Source organism: Athalia rosae, chromosome 5 (assembly GCF_917208135.1).
Source record: "Athalia rosae chromosome 5, iyAthRosa1.1, whole genome shotgun sequence".
NCBI lineage: Eukaryota > Metazoa > Arthropoda > Insecta > Hymenoptera > Athaliidae > Athalia > Athalia rosae.
In genome coordinates, this window is record NC_064030.1 from 10,524,485 (window position 1) to 10,543,951 (window position 19,467).

General features: G+C 39.7%; 2 protein-coding genes and 1 long non-coding RNA gene across 6 annotated transcripts in view; 2 read left to right on the plus strand and 1 right to left on the minus strand.

The window, feature by feature from the left end:
- Positions 1-15,880, plus strand: LOC105685485 (PRA1 family protein 3). 3 transcript variants are annotated; one of them, XM_048655030.1, is made up of 5 exons: positions 1-486; positions 577-794; positions 882-995; positions 1,546-1,611; positions 1,709-1,828. In XM_048655030.1, exons 1-5 carry the CDS (start codon positions 275-277, stop codon positions 1,735-1,737), a joined length of 639 nt encoding a protein of 212 aa, XP_048510987.1. In that variant the 5' UTR covers positions 1-274; the 3' UTR covers positions 1,738-1,828. The 3 variants fall into 3 exon arrangements, with proteins under 3 accessions (XP_048510987.1, XP_048510988.1, XP_012255029.2); XM_048655031.1 differs by lacking the exon at positions 1,709-1,828 and adding an exon at positions 15,722-15,880 and having other exon boundaries at positions 2-486; XM_012399606.3 differs by having other exon boundaries at positions 3-486; positions 1,546-1,828.
- The window catches only part of LOC105685517, a 26,566-nt gene continuing 10,125 nt past the window's right edge, over positions 3,027-19,467 (plus strand). The window contains exons 1-4 of one of the 2 annotated variants that reach the window (XM_048655025.1): positions 3,027-3,058; positions 16,200-16,676; positions 18,274-18,447; positions 18,923-19,160. In XM_048655025.1, coding sequence (XP_048510982.1) covers positions 16,317-16,676; positions 18,274-18,447; positions 18,923-19,160 — 772 coding nt within the window. In that variant the 5' untranslated portion in view covers positions 3,027-3,058; positions 16,200-16,316. Of the gene's footprint in view, positions 3,059-3,444; positions 6,702-16,199; positions 16,677-18,273; positions 18,448-18,922; positions 19,161-19,467 lie in introns of those variants that run through there. The other variant, XM_048655024.1, reaches the window with a different exon arrangement.
- LOC125500880 lies at positions 6,708-12,295 on the minus strand. Its single transcript, XR_007278347.1, has 3 exons — positions 11,475-12,295; positions 8,068-8,231; positions 6,708-7,979 (listed from the first exon to the last, which is right to left on the minus strand). It is a non-coding gene; the product is annotated as an uncharacterized LOC125500880 (long non-coding RNA).

The window sequence follows — 19,467 nt, forward strand, 5'->3', positions numbered from 1 at the left end:
TCTAATCGGTGCTAAAATGAATCTGAAATCTCAGTGCCGGTCATCGTCGTCATTCGCAACAGTACTCACTGCTTTCCTTGACAATTAGGGGTCGTTTTCCATGGCGTTCTATACATCTCATTTCTTCGTAATTTTTGTTGGTCATTATTCCTTGTCTTGTCCAGCCTAGTACCGAAACGCCACCATAAATCTCAAAGTAATTAGAGTATCTGAAGTCACATCCTTATAATCGGATAGAATAAGAGGATACTTCGGAAAAACCCCTCCAATAGAAATGAATAAGGTAAAGAGTGGAAGTTTGGGCAGCTCCGATGATCTTGAGATCCCACCTCTTCGAGGACTCGATGACTTCCTGATGGAGTCAGCTAGATTTCAAATACCGAACTTCAAGGATCTAGATAAATGGGGTAATAGGGTGGTCAACAATCTATTTTATTATCAGACAAACTACTTTTTCATGTCAGTCATTATCTTCCTGATAGTTGGGTAAGAATTTATATTAATCGCTTTATTTGGTTACCCAAATTCACTCTCTTTTCCCATGACTAATGTCTCTTGCATTGTTATTTCTCCCAGGCTGATTCACCCAGTGAAAATGTTCGTCGGTGCTCTCTCGATGTGTGTTGCCCTTGGACTATTTGCTTACATTTCATCTGAGGGACGTGCGATTCACCGTATCAAGAAAGACTACCCCGCTCAAGGAATCGGTCTTGTTCTTTTGGCTGCTGGGTTTTTAGCCTACACTGTTGGCTCTCTTCTGGTATTTTTAATGGGAATTCTGCTACCTTTTTCGGGTAATTACACTCGTCATCCATGCAGTATGTTGTTATGTGTTAGTCATTCAAAAGCGTATTTCATGTTATTTCCTTACTCGTTTATAGTGACGTTTATCCATGCCTCGATGAGACTCCGCAGTATGAAGAATAAAATAGTAAACAAGATGGAAGGACTTGGACTAAAACGCACACCGATGGGCGTTCTTCTCGAGCAGCTCGGTATAGAGCAGGAAGTCTTTGCTTGATTTATTATGAATCTCGATAATCATCTGTAGATAATGTTATGTTGAATAATTAGGATCAAATACTTAAATTTAAGGAATAATTTTTATTCCGTTTCATCGGCGGATCTCGCTTCAATTTTTTTGCTTTTGTCGCGAAATATACGATCATAATAATATTTTTGTATAAATCGTATAAAGTGACATATATTTGCTGTGAAGAGTAAAGTTTTTACTTAATTTTTTATAAAGTATATCGATTCTGTTATTTTTTCAAAACATGCTGTTTCAAAATAGTTTATGTGTAGCCAAAAGATTACAAAGTAAAAATCCAACGGTCACACAAATTCAGATAGTCACAGAGTCTTGTAATAGTTATAGAGCAATTGAAATTTCAACTGAACGTGGTGTTTGCTATAACCATGATGATGATCATGTTGAATATGAAAAAACTGCATCAAATAAACGAATATTAGTGGAAGAAACGAAAGTATCAAGTTTCAGGGGTCAATTACAAATTACTAACCCAATTATATTTAACCTTTCAGGTTATCTAGCGTCCGGAATACCGGGACTGAGGATGAAGAACGATGCGAATGAATTCGTTGCTGAAGGTACGAGACCATTTTTAGCGAAAAACCGTAGTGGATATACCCGTCTTTTTGACAGCTGACCCGACCATATACGGTACTAAATACTTCCGGCTTCCAGGAATCGTGTCGACAAAAATTATCAGTTGATTCGCGTAAAAATGGACAGAAAAGTTTCCGGTACCTCCTGTAGACTTAATCCCACGTGATTCAATTTCAATAAAAAAAAGGTATTTTTTGACGAGGTTATAATTTTATTTTTGTTTGACAAAATCAACGTGCGACTCGACTACTTTCATTGATCACACAACAGGTGTTTCAGCACTTCCGGTCCTTTTAACCAAGTATATTTGATTTTGACGCTCTCTCCGTCATTGTTAAAATATTCAAATACTTTCCTACCTTGAACATTCTTTCCTTGCATTCCATCGCCAAAATGTATAGACGCTAAAGTCAGGAAATGTTGAAATTCGAGAATCGGAAGAAGAACGCTGAACGCTGAAACATTTGATGCTCGAAAGTTTCAAGTGGCGCCAAAGAACACGAAACTCGGGGCGCAAGGTTAATAAATGCCGAGATTTTCCGATTAAAAACTTATCATCTGTTAATTCATGTAAGCGAAGAAGTCTCCGTACTTTCAAGTTTTTCAGACTTTTGGAGGTCCGAATCTTGAAATAACTATAAGAATTTCAGATTGCGCATCGCTATTGGCATCCAATAATAGCCTTCAATATAGTCACTACTATCATAGCTACTATGACGAAGCGAAAGAAAAAGATTTATTTTTAGAGAATAAGGAGTCCCTGAATATTGAAGCTAGCCGATGATGCGTCGTTCATCGTTCATTATAGTATTGTAATTCACTAAATTTTTGTCGTTGAATCTCTGACGCTGCAGAATGTCGCGATGCGATTCAAAGAATCTCCTTGGTCCAAAGCCACTTGACGGTCGTCCAACTTTAGTCATCTTTTAATTGCAGTAGCTCTCTCGTAATTTCCAACAGACGTCGACTGTGTGCCAAATTTTGACTACAGTTATACAAAAATCTCCCGCTCCTCGATACAGTAGCCTTTCTTTGATACAGTGTTTTTATTTTTTGTTTTATTTATCGTATTTGATTTTTTCAAGAGTGACTAATGCTTTGTACGAGTTAACAGGTGTTGTTTCGTTTTTTTTTTTTAATTCTTCTAATTTTTAATTCTTTCATCTTAGAACAAGGCGATCCCCTCTCTCGATTCCACAGTTTATAAGCGTTAAACCATGGATATATTTAACGTATCACCGTCTCGTAAGTCGCAGAGGAAAGATGAAAAAAAAACGAATCAAAAACGGATGAACGTATGGTCCGAATTCGGGAGATTTGAAAACTTCCGTCGATCCGAGCTTTCGGGCTTTCGGCCAATAATATTGGCCCCAATTCATGCTAGTAAGGTAGCGTCTCGCGGACGGTGCGGACTAATTTTTTACCTCCGTGAGTTCTTTTTATGAGACATTACATAAAAAATATTACTACTGTTTCATATTGAAATAACAGTCCATTTAATATACCTTGTAGGTATTCACGTAATATACATGATTTTGAGATTTATGACAAGTGACACATCAAGACTACCATAGTAATGATAAAAAAAACCAACAACAACAACAAAAACAACGATAATAACATTCATTAAATTAATCGGAAAAATCGTGAACAGGACACACAAAGTGGCACGTGATTTCCGCAGAAATTTATATACGTACATGTATGTTCACACATACATCATACACTTTGAACCATTCATTCGGAGCTGATTTTATCTCTGGAGTCTCAAGAGCCTCAAAATTGGTCCAATATTTTCCCACGTAATAATAATAATAATAATGATAATGATGATTACAATAATAACAATAACAACAATAACAACAATAACAATAAAATATAACCAATAACAATAACAACAATAATAATAATGATGATAATACGGCCACTATGAAAATTCCTATTTTGTATTTTACGAAAATAGCGTGTTATGATCAAGGAGTCTCGAGGGCGTACCAGGCTTATGACAATCGTCATAATTGTTAATATCGAGGTTTTTTTTTAATTCTGAAAATTTTTAAATTGATACCTACCGTTTGCGGTATTTGAATCAAATATCTTCCCTTGACTAGTTCGTGTGTTATGCCGTCGCGAATTGTGCTCATTCCAAATTCTTCCCTCTGCACCCCGGAAAATCCCGACCCCGCCGAATGTCACCAACAAACTCTCCTGACCTTGGCCCGGACTCGAACGCCGCACTTCCGCAGGGCCAAAGTATTTGTCGCTCTGCGCCAAACCAGATGCGTCTTTCCCATCTATGTGCTGTGAGGTATACATATATGTACATCCAAAAATATACGTGCATATATGTGTATGGGGCACTTCAGGTCAGTTTGACCAGGATCTGACCAAATAATTTTCAATTTGGTTAATACATTTTTTATACCCAGAAGCATCTCAGAGCGCGTACATTTTTTCTTGTTTTTCCTTGCATGCAAGCATCATGAGTTATGGATATTCGAAATTCAGTTTAGCCATAGATAAATCTATGGCTTAGCTCATTCTTTGAAACGCGGAACTTTATCCAACCGTCCAATATAGTTCCAATGATTCCAAGGTCAGTTTTATGATTCAACAACATTATCTCTCATTCTGTTTTGTTTGTCTGTATCTTTAACATTTCGGATCGTCAAAGTATTAACTTTTTCCAAATTTCGGATCATTTCTAACACTTATTTAGAAATGCACTCGACGTCACACCAGTAATGTGTTGTATGTACATTCTCTAAATATTTAAACATTGATTTTACATTATTAGAAATGTTTAAAATCTTCAGGTAAAAAAACCAAACAACTATTGTAATGTTTTCAAGATAAATATACAAACAATGTTTTGCTAAACACATTACAACGTGAAAACATTTTTTGAACAATCATAAAAAGGAACATTGTTCGTAAGTTCCTTGCGTATTTCGAATGAAACATGGGCAGAATGTGTATTCCGTCTTTTTAAAGCATTGCCGTGAACTGAAAAAAAAATTAGATTGAACGGAGAAAGGTAATCGTGATGGCGTAGATATGTATATTGGGAATGGTAATATACCCATACGAAGTAATGGTCAGAAACTGCAGGGGATATTGACGGTCGAACTGAGGCGTTTAGAATTTTAGAATTTCAGATCAGAATAAATCTATCATAGAATGATTTTGATATTCCGAAAAGACGCGGTGCTGTTTTGGACTTGAATTTTTATACATCAAAATTTGTTACATAGTTGAGTACCGTTCGCGTCGATTTCGAAAATTTTTTGAGATTCGATCGTCATGAAATTGAGCGGAAAATTTCGACTGTGGTCCAATTTTATCCTACTTTCTTCTATTTACGTTAATTTATCAGAACCGATTGCGCACGTATCTTGGTCATGAAAAGGTGAATACGACAGCTACGGAGTGGGTGCAGCACCCAGCCCAGGAAAAATATCTTTTCCACCCCTTTCCTACGATTCTACTTTTTTTTAACTCTCTTCGCTCTCTCTCTCCCTCTTTGTCTCCCTCATTGATCTAACTTTGTGGTTCGCCTCGTCGCACTGCTGCTGCCTCTGGCGCCGGTGCCGCTGCTGCTACCACCACCCCTCGCATGTTTGCGTCTGCTCGTGCAGCGGAAGGTCTGAAACTCTGAGAACTCGGAAACTCCGAAGTTCGAGAGCTCTGTGTGCACTGAAACTACCACCGGTTCAGACGGTGACCTTCGCGGTGCTGCGGAACGATACGATACGGCATGGAACTAAACGGTGTCCGTCAAGGCCGCGTTCCCCCGTCGATATTAACTAATTATTTATGAACGCGTTGTATAAGACGAGAATAAACGTTGAATGTATGTACTGATGTGAAATGAAATTTTTATCACGATTCAAATTTTTGTTCGGAAATAAATAGAAACATTTAAAAAACAAAAGAAAGAAAACGAATAATTAATATCACGCCCTCGAGATGACTCGCCCCACGTGCTACTCATGTGAAATTTTATACGTGTGCAGGTTCAACTTTGCGGCTTGATTGTATCGAACAAAGCAAATATCGACGAAAGTCATAATTTATTGACATTTCAACGATTTGAATCATTTTCAAGCTTTCACATCGCATACAATTTATATTCGGCCGGTGGTTGGAATTCTTCATGTTAAAACATCGTCGAAGTTATTTACAGGGTATAAAAAATAAATTCACTATTTTGGGATTTGAATCTCGTGCAAAATTTCAAATCTTGTGACCCAGATTTTGGTACTTGTAAAACTATTCCGATTTTAGAATTGTAAATTATTTTTATCTTCGTATTTTGTTGCGTTAACGTCACGAAATTCAACCCTACTCGTGAATCGTTATCACATTCAACAAAAATAGTCGCTGCCAATTTCGAATTATACATACCACCGAATAAACATGTATCATGCGCAATCATTCCCCCCTCCCGTCCACTGTTGATACGTGATTTAATATTTTTATCTCCACCAAACATAACGAGACCTCGTGTACATATTGTTCTTCTGTTACATTTGCGTGATTACTGCCGCAGTGTAACGCCAAAAGTAACCCAAACGATATCGCCTGATTTCCATTGTTGTTGCTACTGCTGTTGTTGCTTATGTGACTGTTGGCGCTGTGAATACTAACAAGGAAGAAGTAAAAGAAAAAATAAATAAACAAACAACGTAGAAAAAAAAAAACGAAAATTTCATAATCACAAAACATAAAGAATATGAAAGACAAGTGCGGTATTCGTGATTCTGCACATCGTTCATCGTACCGTAGTTTCGATGATCAATCGCAATTTTTAATTCAACGAGGACAATCTGCGACCTTCGATTATTTGCAACAATTAATTATTTACGTTTATGAAATTTATTTCTGATCATAGACGTTTAATATTGACGTATATGAAAATTAAATTGGATAAAAAAAAGAAGGAAAAATGAATCGCTAGGGACTCGAGAAAGTGAAGTGGCTAACCACCCCGACGACCGCAAGCGGAATATACTTTAAGGGGATGGCGTCGAAACGTGACACGGCACTTGTTGCCGGCTCAACATCGTCGGTAAGATCAACGACTTTGTTGTAGTGAACAATATGGGTACCTCGAATATTCCCAACCTCATATTGTCCCTAGAACCATCCAGAACGGTATCTACACTGGGTGTGTGACACCCAGTGTACCGTTAATGATCGGATGCGGAAGTGTGCCGATCTAGGGTTATTATTGTGACCATGTTATGATATCCCGAGTACGAGAACTAGTGTTCGAAATTTATTTATTGATATGTATGTGCACGAACCTTAATCATAAGTGGCACATGTAAACACTCCGCGATTTGATTTAGGTTGGCGCAAAATATCCTTAGTCGAATTTACAGCAGCGCCACAGCAGAGGTGGGGGGATCGCATCGACCGGCGACGATCTGTCATGATCCACGGCGTGTTTACCGAAAATATTAGAATCTATCCCTCGATGATATCGTAGAAATCACGACTGATGTTCTTATTTTGGTCAGAGAAATGATATGGTGAATTACATGGGATAGGATGATCTCCGTCGATGACAGAGTAAACACTTGTCATTGGTGCATTCGAAATGAGCGTTGTAAGAAAAGGACAATAAACGAGACGCATTAAGGATAATTGCATGCTAACTTCTAACTGCTAACTGCTTCAGACTGCTAACGCGTCTCGTTCATCGCTAAATCATCGTTGAATGGCTGTGTCAGTTTCGTGAGGTTAACACGCCGTGGATCATGACAGATCGCGGGCGGTCTATGGGAGCGAGCGGCGCCGGATTCCCCGACCTCTGCTGTGGCGCTGCTGTAAATTCGACTAGGGATATTTTGCGCGAACCTAAATCAAATCGCGCAATGTTTACATGCTCCACTTATGATCACGGTTTGTGTATGTACATAGAGAGAATCACTCGAGAACCATGGATAAATTAGATTATTCCATTCAGTTTCTATTTTTATTTTCACGATTGTATAATTCCATCCGTGCATTACGATGTTTCAATTTTAATTATCATTATTTATGGATCTTAGGAACCGTTGCGTAAAGAAAACTGATAACGATAAAACAAAGATTAATAATGATGTTGGTAGTAACATAGATATATGATAGTGACCATAGTGTGAGTAGCAAAAATAATCATTATTTTTTTAAAAACAACAAACGAAACGGTTTTGCTTTAAAATTGCATCGTCTCATAGTCTAGTAAAAATTTGAATTAATAATTCATTGCAACTTATAAACTCATTCAAGGATTTTGGAGTGTTGATGCTACTCTGGATTAGATTTTTCTTTTAAATTTCTATATCCTCACGGAAAGTAGCTGAAAAAAAAATTTCTCAACATATAATCCTTGAAATCAACAAAATTATAAACTTGAGTGATTTTTCGAACGAGGCTTATAATAATACCCAGGAAGATATTTCTTGTGAACTTCGTTACGCCATGGATACTTGACCTCGTCTTATCCTTAATTAAGACTTTTCGTTGTTGGAAGCAACTGGAAAATCTCGGCGGCGTCGCTCTCTACTCTCCAAAATGAGAGACAACCGCATATAGTTCAACCGTGTTCAACCTGCAACATTTATGTTATATCACGTTCGAAGTTGTAACCAAGACTTATTGATCGAATCAGAATTATTTCTTTTCATAATTTCGCCAGCGTTCATCGGTTCATTGAACTATCTTTTGGTTTTTGTTTCAAAGATATATCGATTGACTATTTGCGAAAGATGTGGCCGAGCAAAAAATATTTAGACGCAGCTCACCGCCATTAAATTGTTTGTCACACATATAATTCATCGGAATTTCAATTATCTTTGTCGCCATCAAACTTTATTCGCCGACCCTATTGTTCTTTTCATTCACTGACTAACAACGAAAACAGATGCTTGAAATACCAAGGAAATATACCTAAATAGAACTTTGTCTGGCTTTTCTTTCACGGATTGGTATTTTGCTTTTTTTTTTTGTTTATTCTTTAAATCTATTTTTTTTTTTTCTAGTAAACTGTAGCAGGCGAAATATCTTGAATCAAGGGATTAGGAGTGATAAATTACAGACCTTATGATATACGGTCACCTTTATGTGTACACGAACCTCATTCATAAGTGGCGCATGTGAACACTACGCGATTTGATTTGGGTTGGCGCAAAATATCACTAGTGGAATTTACATCAGCGCCACAGCAGAGGTCGGGGAATCCGGCGCCGCTCGACTCGCATCGACCGCCCGCGATCTGTCATGATCCACGGCGTGTTAACCTCACGAAACTGACACAGCCATTCAACGATGATTTAGCGATGAACGAGACGCGTTAGCAGTCTGAAGCAGTTAGCAGTTAGAAGTTAGCATGCAATTATCCTTAATGCGTCTCGTTTATTGTCCTTTTCTTACAACGCTCATTTCGAATGCACCAATGACAAGTGTTTACTCTGTCATCGACGGAGATCATCCTATCCCATGTAATTCATCATATCATTTCTCTGACCAAAATAAGAAAATCAGTCGTGATTTCTACGATATCATCGAGGGATAGATTCTAATATTTTCGGTAAACACGCCGTGGATCATGACAGATCGTCGCCGGTCGATGCGATCCCCCTACCTCTGCTGTGGCGCTGCTGTAAATTCCACCAAGGATATTTTGCGCCAACCTAAATCAAATCGCGGAGTGTTTACATGTGCCACTTATGATTAAGGTTCGTGTACATTTCATTGCAACAGTTGGATGATCGAGGCGACGTTATTGTAATTTTGTCATGATTATTGTTAGAGATACTATTATTAAAAGTTAGCCTACACCGCATAATCTCGAAATACATGGGCGTCTCAAGTTTCTGGGTTTACTTACAATTAGTTTTCCTTGTGCAATATAACATACATGTATAATATAGTTTGTGTTAAATGTATGTAGAGATGGTAGAGGTTGTGTTTCTTCGGGCCTCAGGAGATTCAGTTCGACAGTTTTTCAGAGGCCTACAAGGTGCCGTTTTTACAAATACAAATATTTCTACACGCGCATCCGTCGTGTAACATTATAAGCGCGCTGTGCATCGGAGGATATACCCAAAGAAAAAAAAAAAAACATTCGAACAGTGATATAAAACTGCGCTTGTGCAACCTAGAAATTAGTGTGCAACGAAAACTTTATTAATAAATAATAAAATGAGAACGAAAAAATATTGCGTGAAAATTTTAAGCTGCCGAAATCCGTGGAATGGCCACCAATGACGTACGAATGTCTAGAATAAAAACTATTGTGTCGAACGTGTAGCTTTTGATATAAAACTTGTGGTGTAGAATTTCATAGATATCAATTATCAATGTTAAAACTGTTTGTTTTACAACTTGAAGAACGGTTTTTGCCCATTTGAAAAGATTCAAAGGAGACAATTTGTTAAACCCGTACAGGTAAGCAATGAGTTCAGAAGATGCTGAAATAATCTGAGAAAACTCTACATGTCTCGATATATGTATATAAACAAACCTCATTCATAACTGGCGTAGTTAGACACTACGCGATATGACTTGGGTTGGCGCAAAATATCCTTAGTGGAATTTACGTACGATGGATGCGGGTCAAGTGGCGCCAGATCCCCACCTCTGACGTCGCGCTGCTGTGAATTCCAGTAAGGATATTTTGCGCCGACCTAAATCATATCACGTACTGTCTAACTACGCCAGTTATGAATGAGGTTTGTGTACTGCGACGCGGTATATTTTTACCCCGGGCGGGTTGGACCCGGGAAACACGCACGTGCCTTCGGCGCGATCTGTACGAAACTGAAAACGGAACGAAAAGATTGTTGGGCGCCAGACGCGTTATCGCGTCACTTAACGAATTAACAAAACTTACGGAATAAACGAATGCAGATCCGGCGGAGTGGCTGGCTAGGCACAGGATCAACAGCGAAATAAATGGTAGAGTGGCGTGGATTCACAGCAACAATTCGGGCACAAAGAAAATAACGATAATGCAAAACCAAATTCGTAATTACGGGATACTGTATTTTAACAAATTCGGCAAGAAGTACAGAATCGGTAGATTTACAAAAGTTCGGGAGTAACAAAATATAATTCGTTTAACGGTAGATCATTTGCGGTAGTACAGAATTTTAATTTCGATATTCGGGAGGCCTAACGGGAGATTACTGATACTTTTTTTCGAATTGACCAAATGTGCGATAATTACGAACGGGAGAAAGGCGGGGTTTTACACGGAGCGCTTTTCCGTGGCTACCCTACGGTAACAGGGCAAATATATTTTATAAACTGAGCGGGAAAGTAACGGAACAAAATATTTAACGTAGGGGTAACAAATTACCCAAAGAAATTACAAATCCCTACGGTAGAACATATTACATAAGTCATCAAATTAGAACCAAAATACCATACAGCATCACCAGATATCACCAAGGCTTACTTAACGTTTTACTTAATTACAAAATGGCAGACTTAAGCAACGTGCAGCAAATGCACGGGAGAAACGGTTGAAGACCAAATCACAGACTCAGATCAATAATTATTTTACAGACTAACCGATATCGTAATCGGCCACGAGGTGGGCCGGGAGAAGTCGCAGAATTGCCTCATTTAACAAATACTTAAAACGGACCGGACCGTACCAAATTGCAGTGGGGCTCGTACCCACCGACTTAACAAATTATAACGGGATGCGGTGGGGCTAGTACCATAGAATATCTATGCTAGTACCCACCGACTTACGAAAAATATAACAAAATACGCAATAATGCAAGGCAATTCCCAACCCTCACTCGGCGACTTCGTGACTCTCTCAGAAGGTGGAAAACCTTACCTCACTGAAGGAGTTCGGCACCCACTGATTTTACTGATTCTAACTAATAAACTTTAACTAATGACTCGAGATTTCAATAAACTGTGAAACCATTATCTATGGTGAAACTAAAGGATGGATTGGAGTAAATCTAAGTCACAACGGTAGCGGTAGAAAGGTGAAAAACGATAGCGATACGGTAGATGAGGGAAATCGGAAAAGGATGATCTTAATTGGTTCGAAAGGATCTAACGATACGTCCAGTCTGTACAACGATATGCCGCAGAGTAGGACGAGTTGAGCGCTGATGTCCAGGATCTTCTTTCTCGGAAATCGTCCCGGATTGGCGTTTCCCTCTCCTAATCAGGCTACATTGGTGTAGGGCGCAATTCTTCGGATGACAATCGAATTTGCCTATTCGGCGCCTCTCCTCTCCTCTGACGTCACCATCCATGTTTCCTCGTTGGCCGCGCTCGCTTTTGAATACTGACCGGCTGGCTGTCTGCGTTCGGAAGGCTATCCAAGGCTGCGTCGACTCAGACACTTGGAGTCCTCGTCGTCAAGAACTACATCGCTATCATATGTCTTCTCGGGAGTCGGAATGTAGGCCTGAGCTCACCTGTGCCTCGGCTCCTACATGTCCTCCTAGGCAGAACGTCATCTCGGGAGGTTACCAAGTTTTACCCGGTGACGGGATCAGTTCCGGAACGGTAGATGTTGGTTCGGTCTGGCTCCTGGCCAGTAAGTTACGGGACGGGAGGTGACACTACTCGATCCATGTCACCTTATACGCCGTCTCCGTAGCATCCATTCGTCGGTAGCAGAGCGTCTTACGCACCGATCGTCTAGCGGGTTATCATAGACAGGTCGTCTTGCGGTCCTATACACCGGTAGAGATTCGGGAGATCGGGAGGCGAAAGATGTTGGCGAAGCTATCATCAGCTGATTGTCCGGTTCACAGCTGGAGAGTCCACATTGGTGCTTTGATTGGCACGGATGACGTCAGATTTGTATCCTTTGAGGCAAGGGCCCTGGAGGTCGTCATAGGTCGTCCTTGGCTCAACTCGTCGGTATTTCCCCCAGGTCACATTAGAGAATATTCGGAACAACAACGAAAATTAGCTTAACATACGGAATATCTCTTATTTCAATTTAGCCTTGGTGATTCTTTTCGGTGTGCTGTAGCTTTCTATAATATTAACGAAAAACGGGAGGAAGTTTTGGGAGATTTGGGTGCCGTAGTAACAGGGCTGAAAACGCCACGTTACAGTACATACATTATAAGTATGTAGGCCTGAATATAACGTATATTTTTATGGACCATTCCATGTCAACTTGATCAGCATCTATAAACTCATTAATTTCGATAATCAGTTGGAAACTTGTCATCATATTTGAAGCGCTTGATGATTTTTCCAAAAGTTTTCCAAATATCGAAGATAAAAACTAAAAATTGCTCTCGTGAAAATTCTACAATAGGTGTAGTGCTGTTGAGAAAAAATTGTAAAGATTCGTAATTCACAAAATTCTAAAGATTAAGACGCTATGCCATGATACTATAACTATACCATAGATCAATATATCTATGACTATACCATGTATCCCAGTGTTCCGTTGACTGAAGATAGTTATCTTCAGTCAACGAGTGTTCACAGTGTGTCTGGTTGCTTGCCGTGAGGGGCCACCCTTCCTATAGCGCTACGTTCATTCACGGACCTTACAATTAGTTTGACCATAGATATATTGAACGTTTGACTTGCTGATACTTCGTAAGCCTGGCGTCAGACATACTGCGGTGCAAACGCTGGGGCATATTATTAATTGAGATACTATCTTATTGCGAAAGAAAATATTTACAAAATTGACAATGGTGAGTTTCAAAACTAGGAGGCCGAATTGACGCGAAACACCCCATATATTATGTATATATTAACAAGAATTTAGCTTTATCGTGAGCAAACTTTTACTTGCGTGTTCTAACAGTTTTAATCTAACAATTCCATCGCTTTCGTCGGCAGGCGACAGACACGCTTTCAGCACCATTTTTATATTTATGTATACTTATGTATGAGTATAATTTATACCCACATATGTATATATTTTGTTCGTACTTTACAAAATGCATTATGATAATCCAGACATTCAATTTTCTTGCCACCTCCGAGCAGACGACGTCGATGCGCCAAAATAATCAAGAAAAAAAGAAGTAAAAGCATCAGAGTCCGACGAAAACAATCTTCCGAATTTAGACAACCCTTCGATCCTAGAGTCATAATAATAGATTGAAAAACAATCGATACATCGATCAGTTTGCACAAAATTTGCAGCCTGGAATATTATTATTTTCGACAAGTGTGAAATCCTTTATCTGGAAGACGTTTGCATTTTTTTCGGCTAAAATTTCCAATAAAATATTCCGCACTTTCACATAAGTCGGTATTTATTATAACGTGTACAAGTTTAACCGTAATTAGTAGCGAGATACATTATACAAGCGATATTCATCGAGGACCGTCAGAAATGTGTTTCGTTCGCGTTTCCCGAACAAATTTCCTTTGGAAAAAATAACCGGAATATCAGATACGACGGATCAATGGAATATTGCTAATCTACATGTCATTGTGGAAATAAAATACAAAATTCGAACAATGGCGGTAATCTTCCGTAAAATCAAACCACCGTAATTCATATCGTATCAAATGTCCATAGAATACAACGTGGAATGTCTTGTATCGATCGGTGACTCGTACCATAACTATACGAGTTCTTTTATTAAAATTGAATATTTACCTCAGGAAAGAGAAAAAAGGAAAAAAAGGAATCGCGGGATGGATCGGTTCGCTTACTTACATGTACGTACGTATGCATGTATTTACATGGTATGTATACACAGGCCATCGTATGTGACTTATGTTGACAAACAGTAAATAACGGATAACCGATCGATATACCTCAGCTGCAGCTGTATTATGTTGCAGAAGAATATTGTCAACAATAAGAAAAAGAAATAAAACCATATAAGACGTAGAATTGATTTTTTTTCAAGGGTTTTTCTTTCTAAAATAGTGAAGCATGGGATTGTTCCCCATGGGAATGGTTCATTGTTGACTCACTCGTTGTCTTGTTATCGCCTTGATTTTGGAAAACCGACGTCGTCTGATATTCTATGTGTATTCAATATATCTATGATTCTATCGATACCAGGGAGAAGCGAAAAGAAAAATTCATTCCCTTAATTGAATTGCGACACCCATGCATTCATTACCTAAACCATTACCACGTACAACGATGTTATAGTATAATAATTGTTCTCTATGATTCTCTGTCTAGTTTTTCATTTCATTTTTTTACAACTAAAAATCTGTACGGAATGGATTCATGAGTTTTATGTGATATCGGAATCGATGATACGGAAAATGAAAACTGTTAATTCATTCTCCAGATGTCAACGTACGTATGTACGTACATACGTACGTATGTACACAAACCGTGTTCATGAGTGGAGGATGTAAACATTGCGCGATTTGATTTGGGTTGGCGCAAAATATCACTAGTCGAATTTACAGCAGCGCCACAGCAGAGGTGGGGGGATCCGGCGCCGCTCGACTCGCATCGACCGGCCGCGATGTGTTATGATCCACGGCGTTGTCACCTCACAAAACTGATACAGTCATTCAACGATTATTTAACGATGAACGAGACGCGTTAGCAGTCTGAAGTTAGCATGCAATTATCCTTAATGCGTCTCGTTTATTGTCCTTTTCTTACAACGCTCATTTCGAATGCACCAATGACAAGTGTTTACTCTGTCATCGACGGAGATCATCCTATCCCATGTAATTCACCATATCATTTCTCTGACCAAAATAAGAACATCAGTCGTGATTTCTACGATATCATCGAGGGATAGATTCTAATATTTTCGGTAAACACGCCGTGGATCATGACAGATCGTCGCCGGTCGATGCGATCCCCCTACCTCTGCTGTGGCGCTGCTGTAAATTCCACCAAGGATATTTTGCGCCAACCTAAATCAAATCGCGTAGTGTCCAACTACTTCACTATGAAAGAGCTTCGTGTACGTAAGTATATGTATACGTAATCACGAAGGAAGGTCGCATTGAAAGTATAGGGAATTCAAAATTTTTTCGTTTCTACTCTGAGAATAAAAAGTTCTGCCTTCTCTATTCGTTTTTTACACGTTTACTTTTCTACCTTGATTTCCACTTTTCACTAATTCGTCTTTTGTGGATTGTATCTGTACTTAGGAGGCTAATGACCGAAACTGTGCACGTTCTGCAGTGCAGGCATCGTAGAACTAGGCAGAAGTAACCATCTAGAATCTGCTACTCTTCGTATATCTTTATACTTAATTATATCATGTACAATAAAACATTGTCGCGTGTTTAAATGTGATCTGTGTACATTATCATATACATATAGTATATATATCCGACCCTGCAAAGTATCCGGTCCGTGACAGTGTGAAAGTCCAGCTCTGTTTACCGCTAAGTGTTGCTGATAATTCTTGGCACAAAACAAAAAACAAACAACCAACCAACTAAAAAAAACAAAAAAACACGTCCTGCACATTCCTTCGCAGCGAAAAAAAAACACCTCGCATCACAACAGCATAAACTAAACAAAAATTCAGTCAACGCGATAAACTGATCACATCGTTATCGAAAAGTCAGTAGAAAAAACACCTACCCACCCCCTTCAATCATGAATCTTATGTTCCGGAAGAACTTTGCGGCGGACAAAGGAGGAGGAGGAGGAGGCGTCGGTGGTGGTGTTGATCGCGGAAACAGTGGCGTGGTGAGCGGCTGTGGGGTAACATCCGGTTATCGTCCTGGTCAAGGAATGCGAGGTCGTAGTGGCGTTGGTCGCGATGCCATCAGAAGAAGCCGCGAATTTGGATATTATCCGATGGACGAACACCCTGCGCACTCTTACAGGACTCATTTGTTCCTCTCTCCCCCCGCGGTTGGTACCTCCATAGAAGACAGTGGTCCCCAATTGGGCCCCACTACCCGTAGAAATTCGGGACCGGTCATAAAGTGGGGGGCTGGCGCAGTGGGGGGAGGCGTTGGGGGAGCGGGAAATACGGGGGGAAGTGCACTAGGTGGGGTTGGAAGTGGTGGGGGTAACGCAAAACGGAAGCAGAACGGCAACCACCGGCGAGATCCTTCGGGAACATCGACGCCATCAGCCTCCAGGCAGGTTAGATGAGAAATGCCGCTTACTGTTTGTGTATTTTTTTTGGTCTGTCTTATTTTTTTTTTTCCCCTCTAATACTACACTTACAATGTCTGATCTTTTTAATAACTGTCCCTGTGCAGGTGTATAATATTATGTCCAATGTACCATTATCATTGGGGTCCTACGTATGGGTGCGCAGGAACCCGGCCAAGATCGTATAGCAATTATACGTACGCAACCGTGATCATAAGTGGCGCGTGTAAACACTCCGCGATTTGATTTAGGTTGGCGCAAAATATCCTTGGTGGAATTTACAGCAGCGCCACAGCAGAGGTAGGGGGATCGCATCGACCGGCGACGATCTGTCATGATCCACGGCGTGTTTACCGAAAATATTAGAATCTATCCCTCGATGATATCGTAGAAATCACGACTGATGTTCTTATTTTGGTCAGAGAAATGATATGGTGAATTACATGGGATAGGATGATCTCCGTCGATGACAGAGTAAACACTTGTCATTGGTGCATTCGAAATGAGCGTTGTAAGAAAAGGACAATAAACGAGACGCATTAAGGATAATTGCATGCTAACTTCTAACTGCTAACTGCTTCAGACTGCTAACGCGTCTCGTTCATCGCTAAATCATCGTTGAATGGCTGTGTCAGTTTCGTGAGGTTAACACGCCGTGGATCATGACAGACCGCGGGCGGTCGATGCGAGTCGAGCGGCGCCGGATCCCCCCACCTCTGCTGTGGCGCTGCTGTAAATTCCACTAGTGATATTTTGCGCCAACCCAAATCAAATCGCTTAATGTTTACATGTGCCACTTATGATGACGGTCTGTGTACAAGTACGTGCATGCAGCCAATTTTTTTTTCAAGTCGAGAATGCACAAATCATTGTGTACAAAATTGCGTGAGAATTATCATAACGAACGAATTCTAATCGGAAATTTTGATGGATTATAATTTCAAAACACATTCTGCGCACGCAAACTTAAGATTTCAAATAACTTAATCGTTAGAATTATTTGTCGTATGTGTCACATGATTAATATATGTACATAGCTTACATATACATATTATTAGAATGGTCCTCAAAAAAGTGATTTTTCAAATTTCTTATGATCACCTGTCGAACGGTTCCAATTACGATACACCCATTTAAAAGACGTTTTTTTTTACTCGCAACATAAATGAGGGCAAATAAAATTCTTTGTTTTCACAAGCATTACCGCCAGTTATATGTATTGACAAATTATTGTTGTTATTTAATTAAAATGTTGGTAACAATAATGGTATAATCACGACGATGTTAGATCGCACGAGGCACAAACCACTCCACTAAAAATACAAAAGCAATTCCGTTGCAGAAACGCAAATAATATGTGTCGCGCTGTGTGTATAACGCTATGTATGATCGAAAAGTGCAAGCTTGCTGATCCAAGACTAATGCAGATCCATCACGCTCCGTGGCCTTTTCGGATTCGCGAGAGATTTCGTATGTGACACATGTGCAGCTTATGAAACCTTTTTATTTTTCATTTCTTTCATTCATTGTCGATGCGAAGATTATACGGATCTTGATATCCCCTGCGTGATCTTTGTTTATTTAGGTGTCTTTTAGCTCTGGAAGTCCTCCGAGTGCCGTGGGAACTTATACACCTCTTGTGGTTTCTGGGAATACTCAGATATCGTCGGGAGAACCGAGGACCTTAGCTACATTGGACAGGGACTGTTTCATCATTCCTTTAGCATCGTTGGATCATTTTCTTCCAGCAGGAGTACCGGTAAGTGCATTATTTTTTCTTTCTCTTTTCTTTCTTTTCGCTGAAATATACAGTGTGGAAACAAATTATACGCGTCATCGTATAAGGTTCATTCATTGATTTGACGTTGTGGCGGTGCCAGCTTAACAAGGGTAAAAATGAAAGCCGACCCGTTTTAATGTGAATATGGAATACTGATTTTGTATATTGTTCCTCAAATCAAATAGTGATTTACTGATTATCGAATCTTTTACTCGAACTTTTCCGCTTAGTTACGTCAAATCGATAAATTTTTGGGGATTCATCACTACACCGTTATGTTAATCGATTATTTGGTAAGAAGTGCAGGCTCCTCAGGTCTTGAACGATTTCGAATCGGCGACGTGATTCATAGAAACAATTTTTTTTTATCCCGTGTACATGATATTGAGAAAGGATAATTTTCATTCGAAGTGGAAGTTGAACGATCGACCGAAGTTTGATTTAATTGTTTAAGCTAGCGCCGATCGTAGACAGAAAGAAGACGAGCAGTCCGTTATCAGTTTTGGAAGTTGAAGACCCGAAACAATGCGTGTTAGCGCATCTCATGAGTCCCCTCGAACCCCTTGACCCTCTTATGGAATCACCATTAGCCTGCCCACTCGTTCTTCAAAGGGATACAGCGGCAGAATTAGTAGCAGAACTCGCGCCAACTGCTGCTCAAAGCATTCTACTTGTCAACATGGAAAGAAACGGTGAGTGTAATAACGAAAAATATCATACGAAACTTTGACACGTTACCAGACACTTATTAGAATGGGAGCTTTGCTTGGCGGTCCGCCAGTAATACCTTTTTATCGAGCACATCCCATATCCCTCAACCGTTCTTGGTCACTACTCCGAATCAAATCACGCCAATCTCGCTTGGTCAATTTTGACCTGGCTGATTTCTCAACGCGGTCACGGTGCGATAACTATTGCTTCGAATCGAATAGAAACGCACTGTTAAAAGTCTGGGGCCATACGGGCTTATCCACATGTCACATAGGCGCTTCGAGTTTC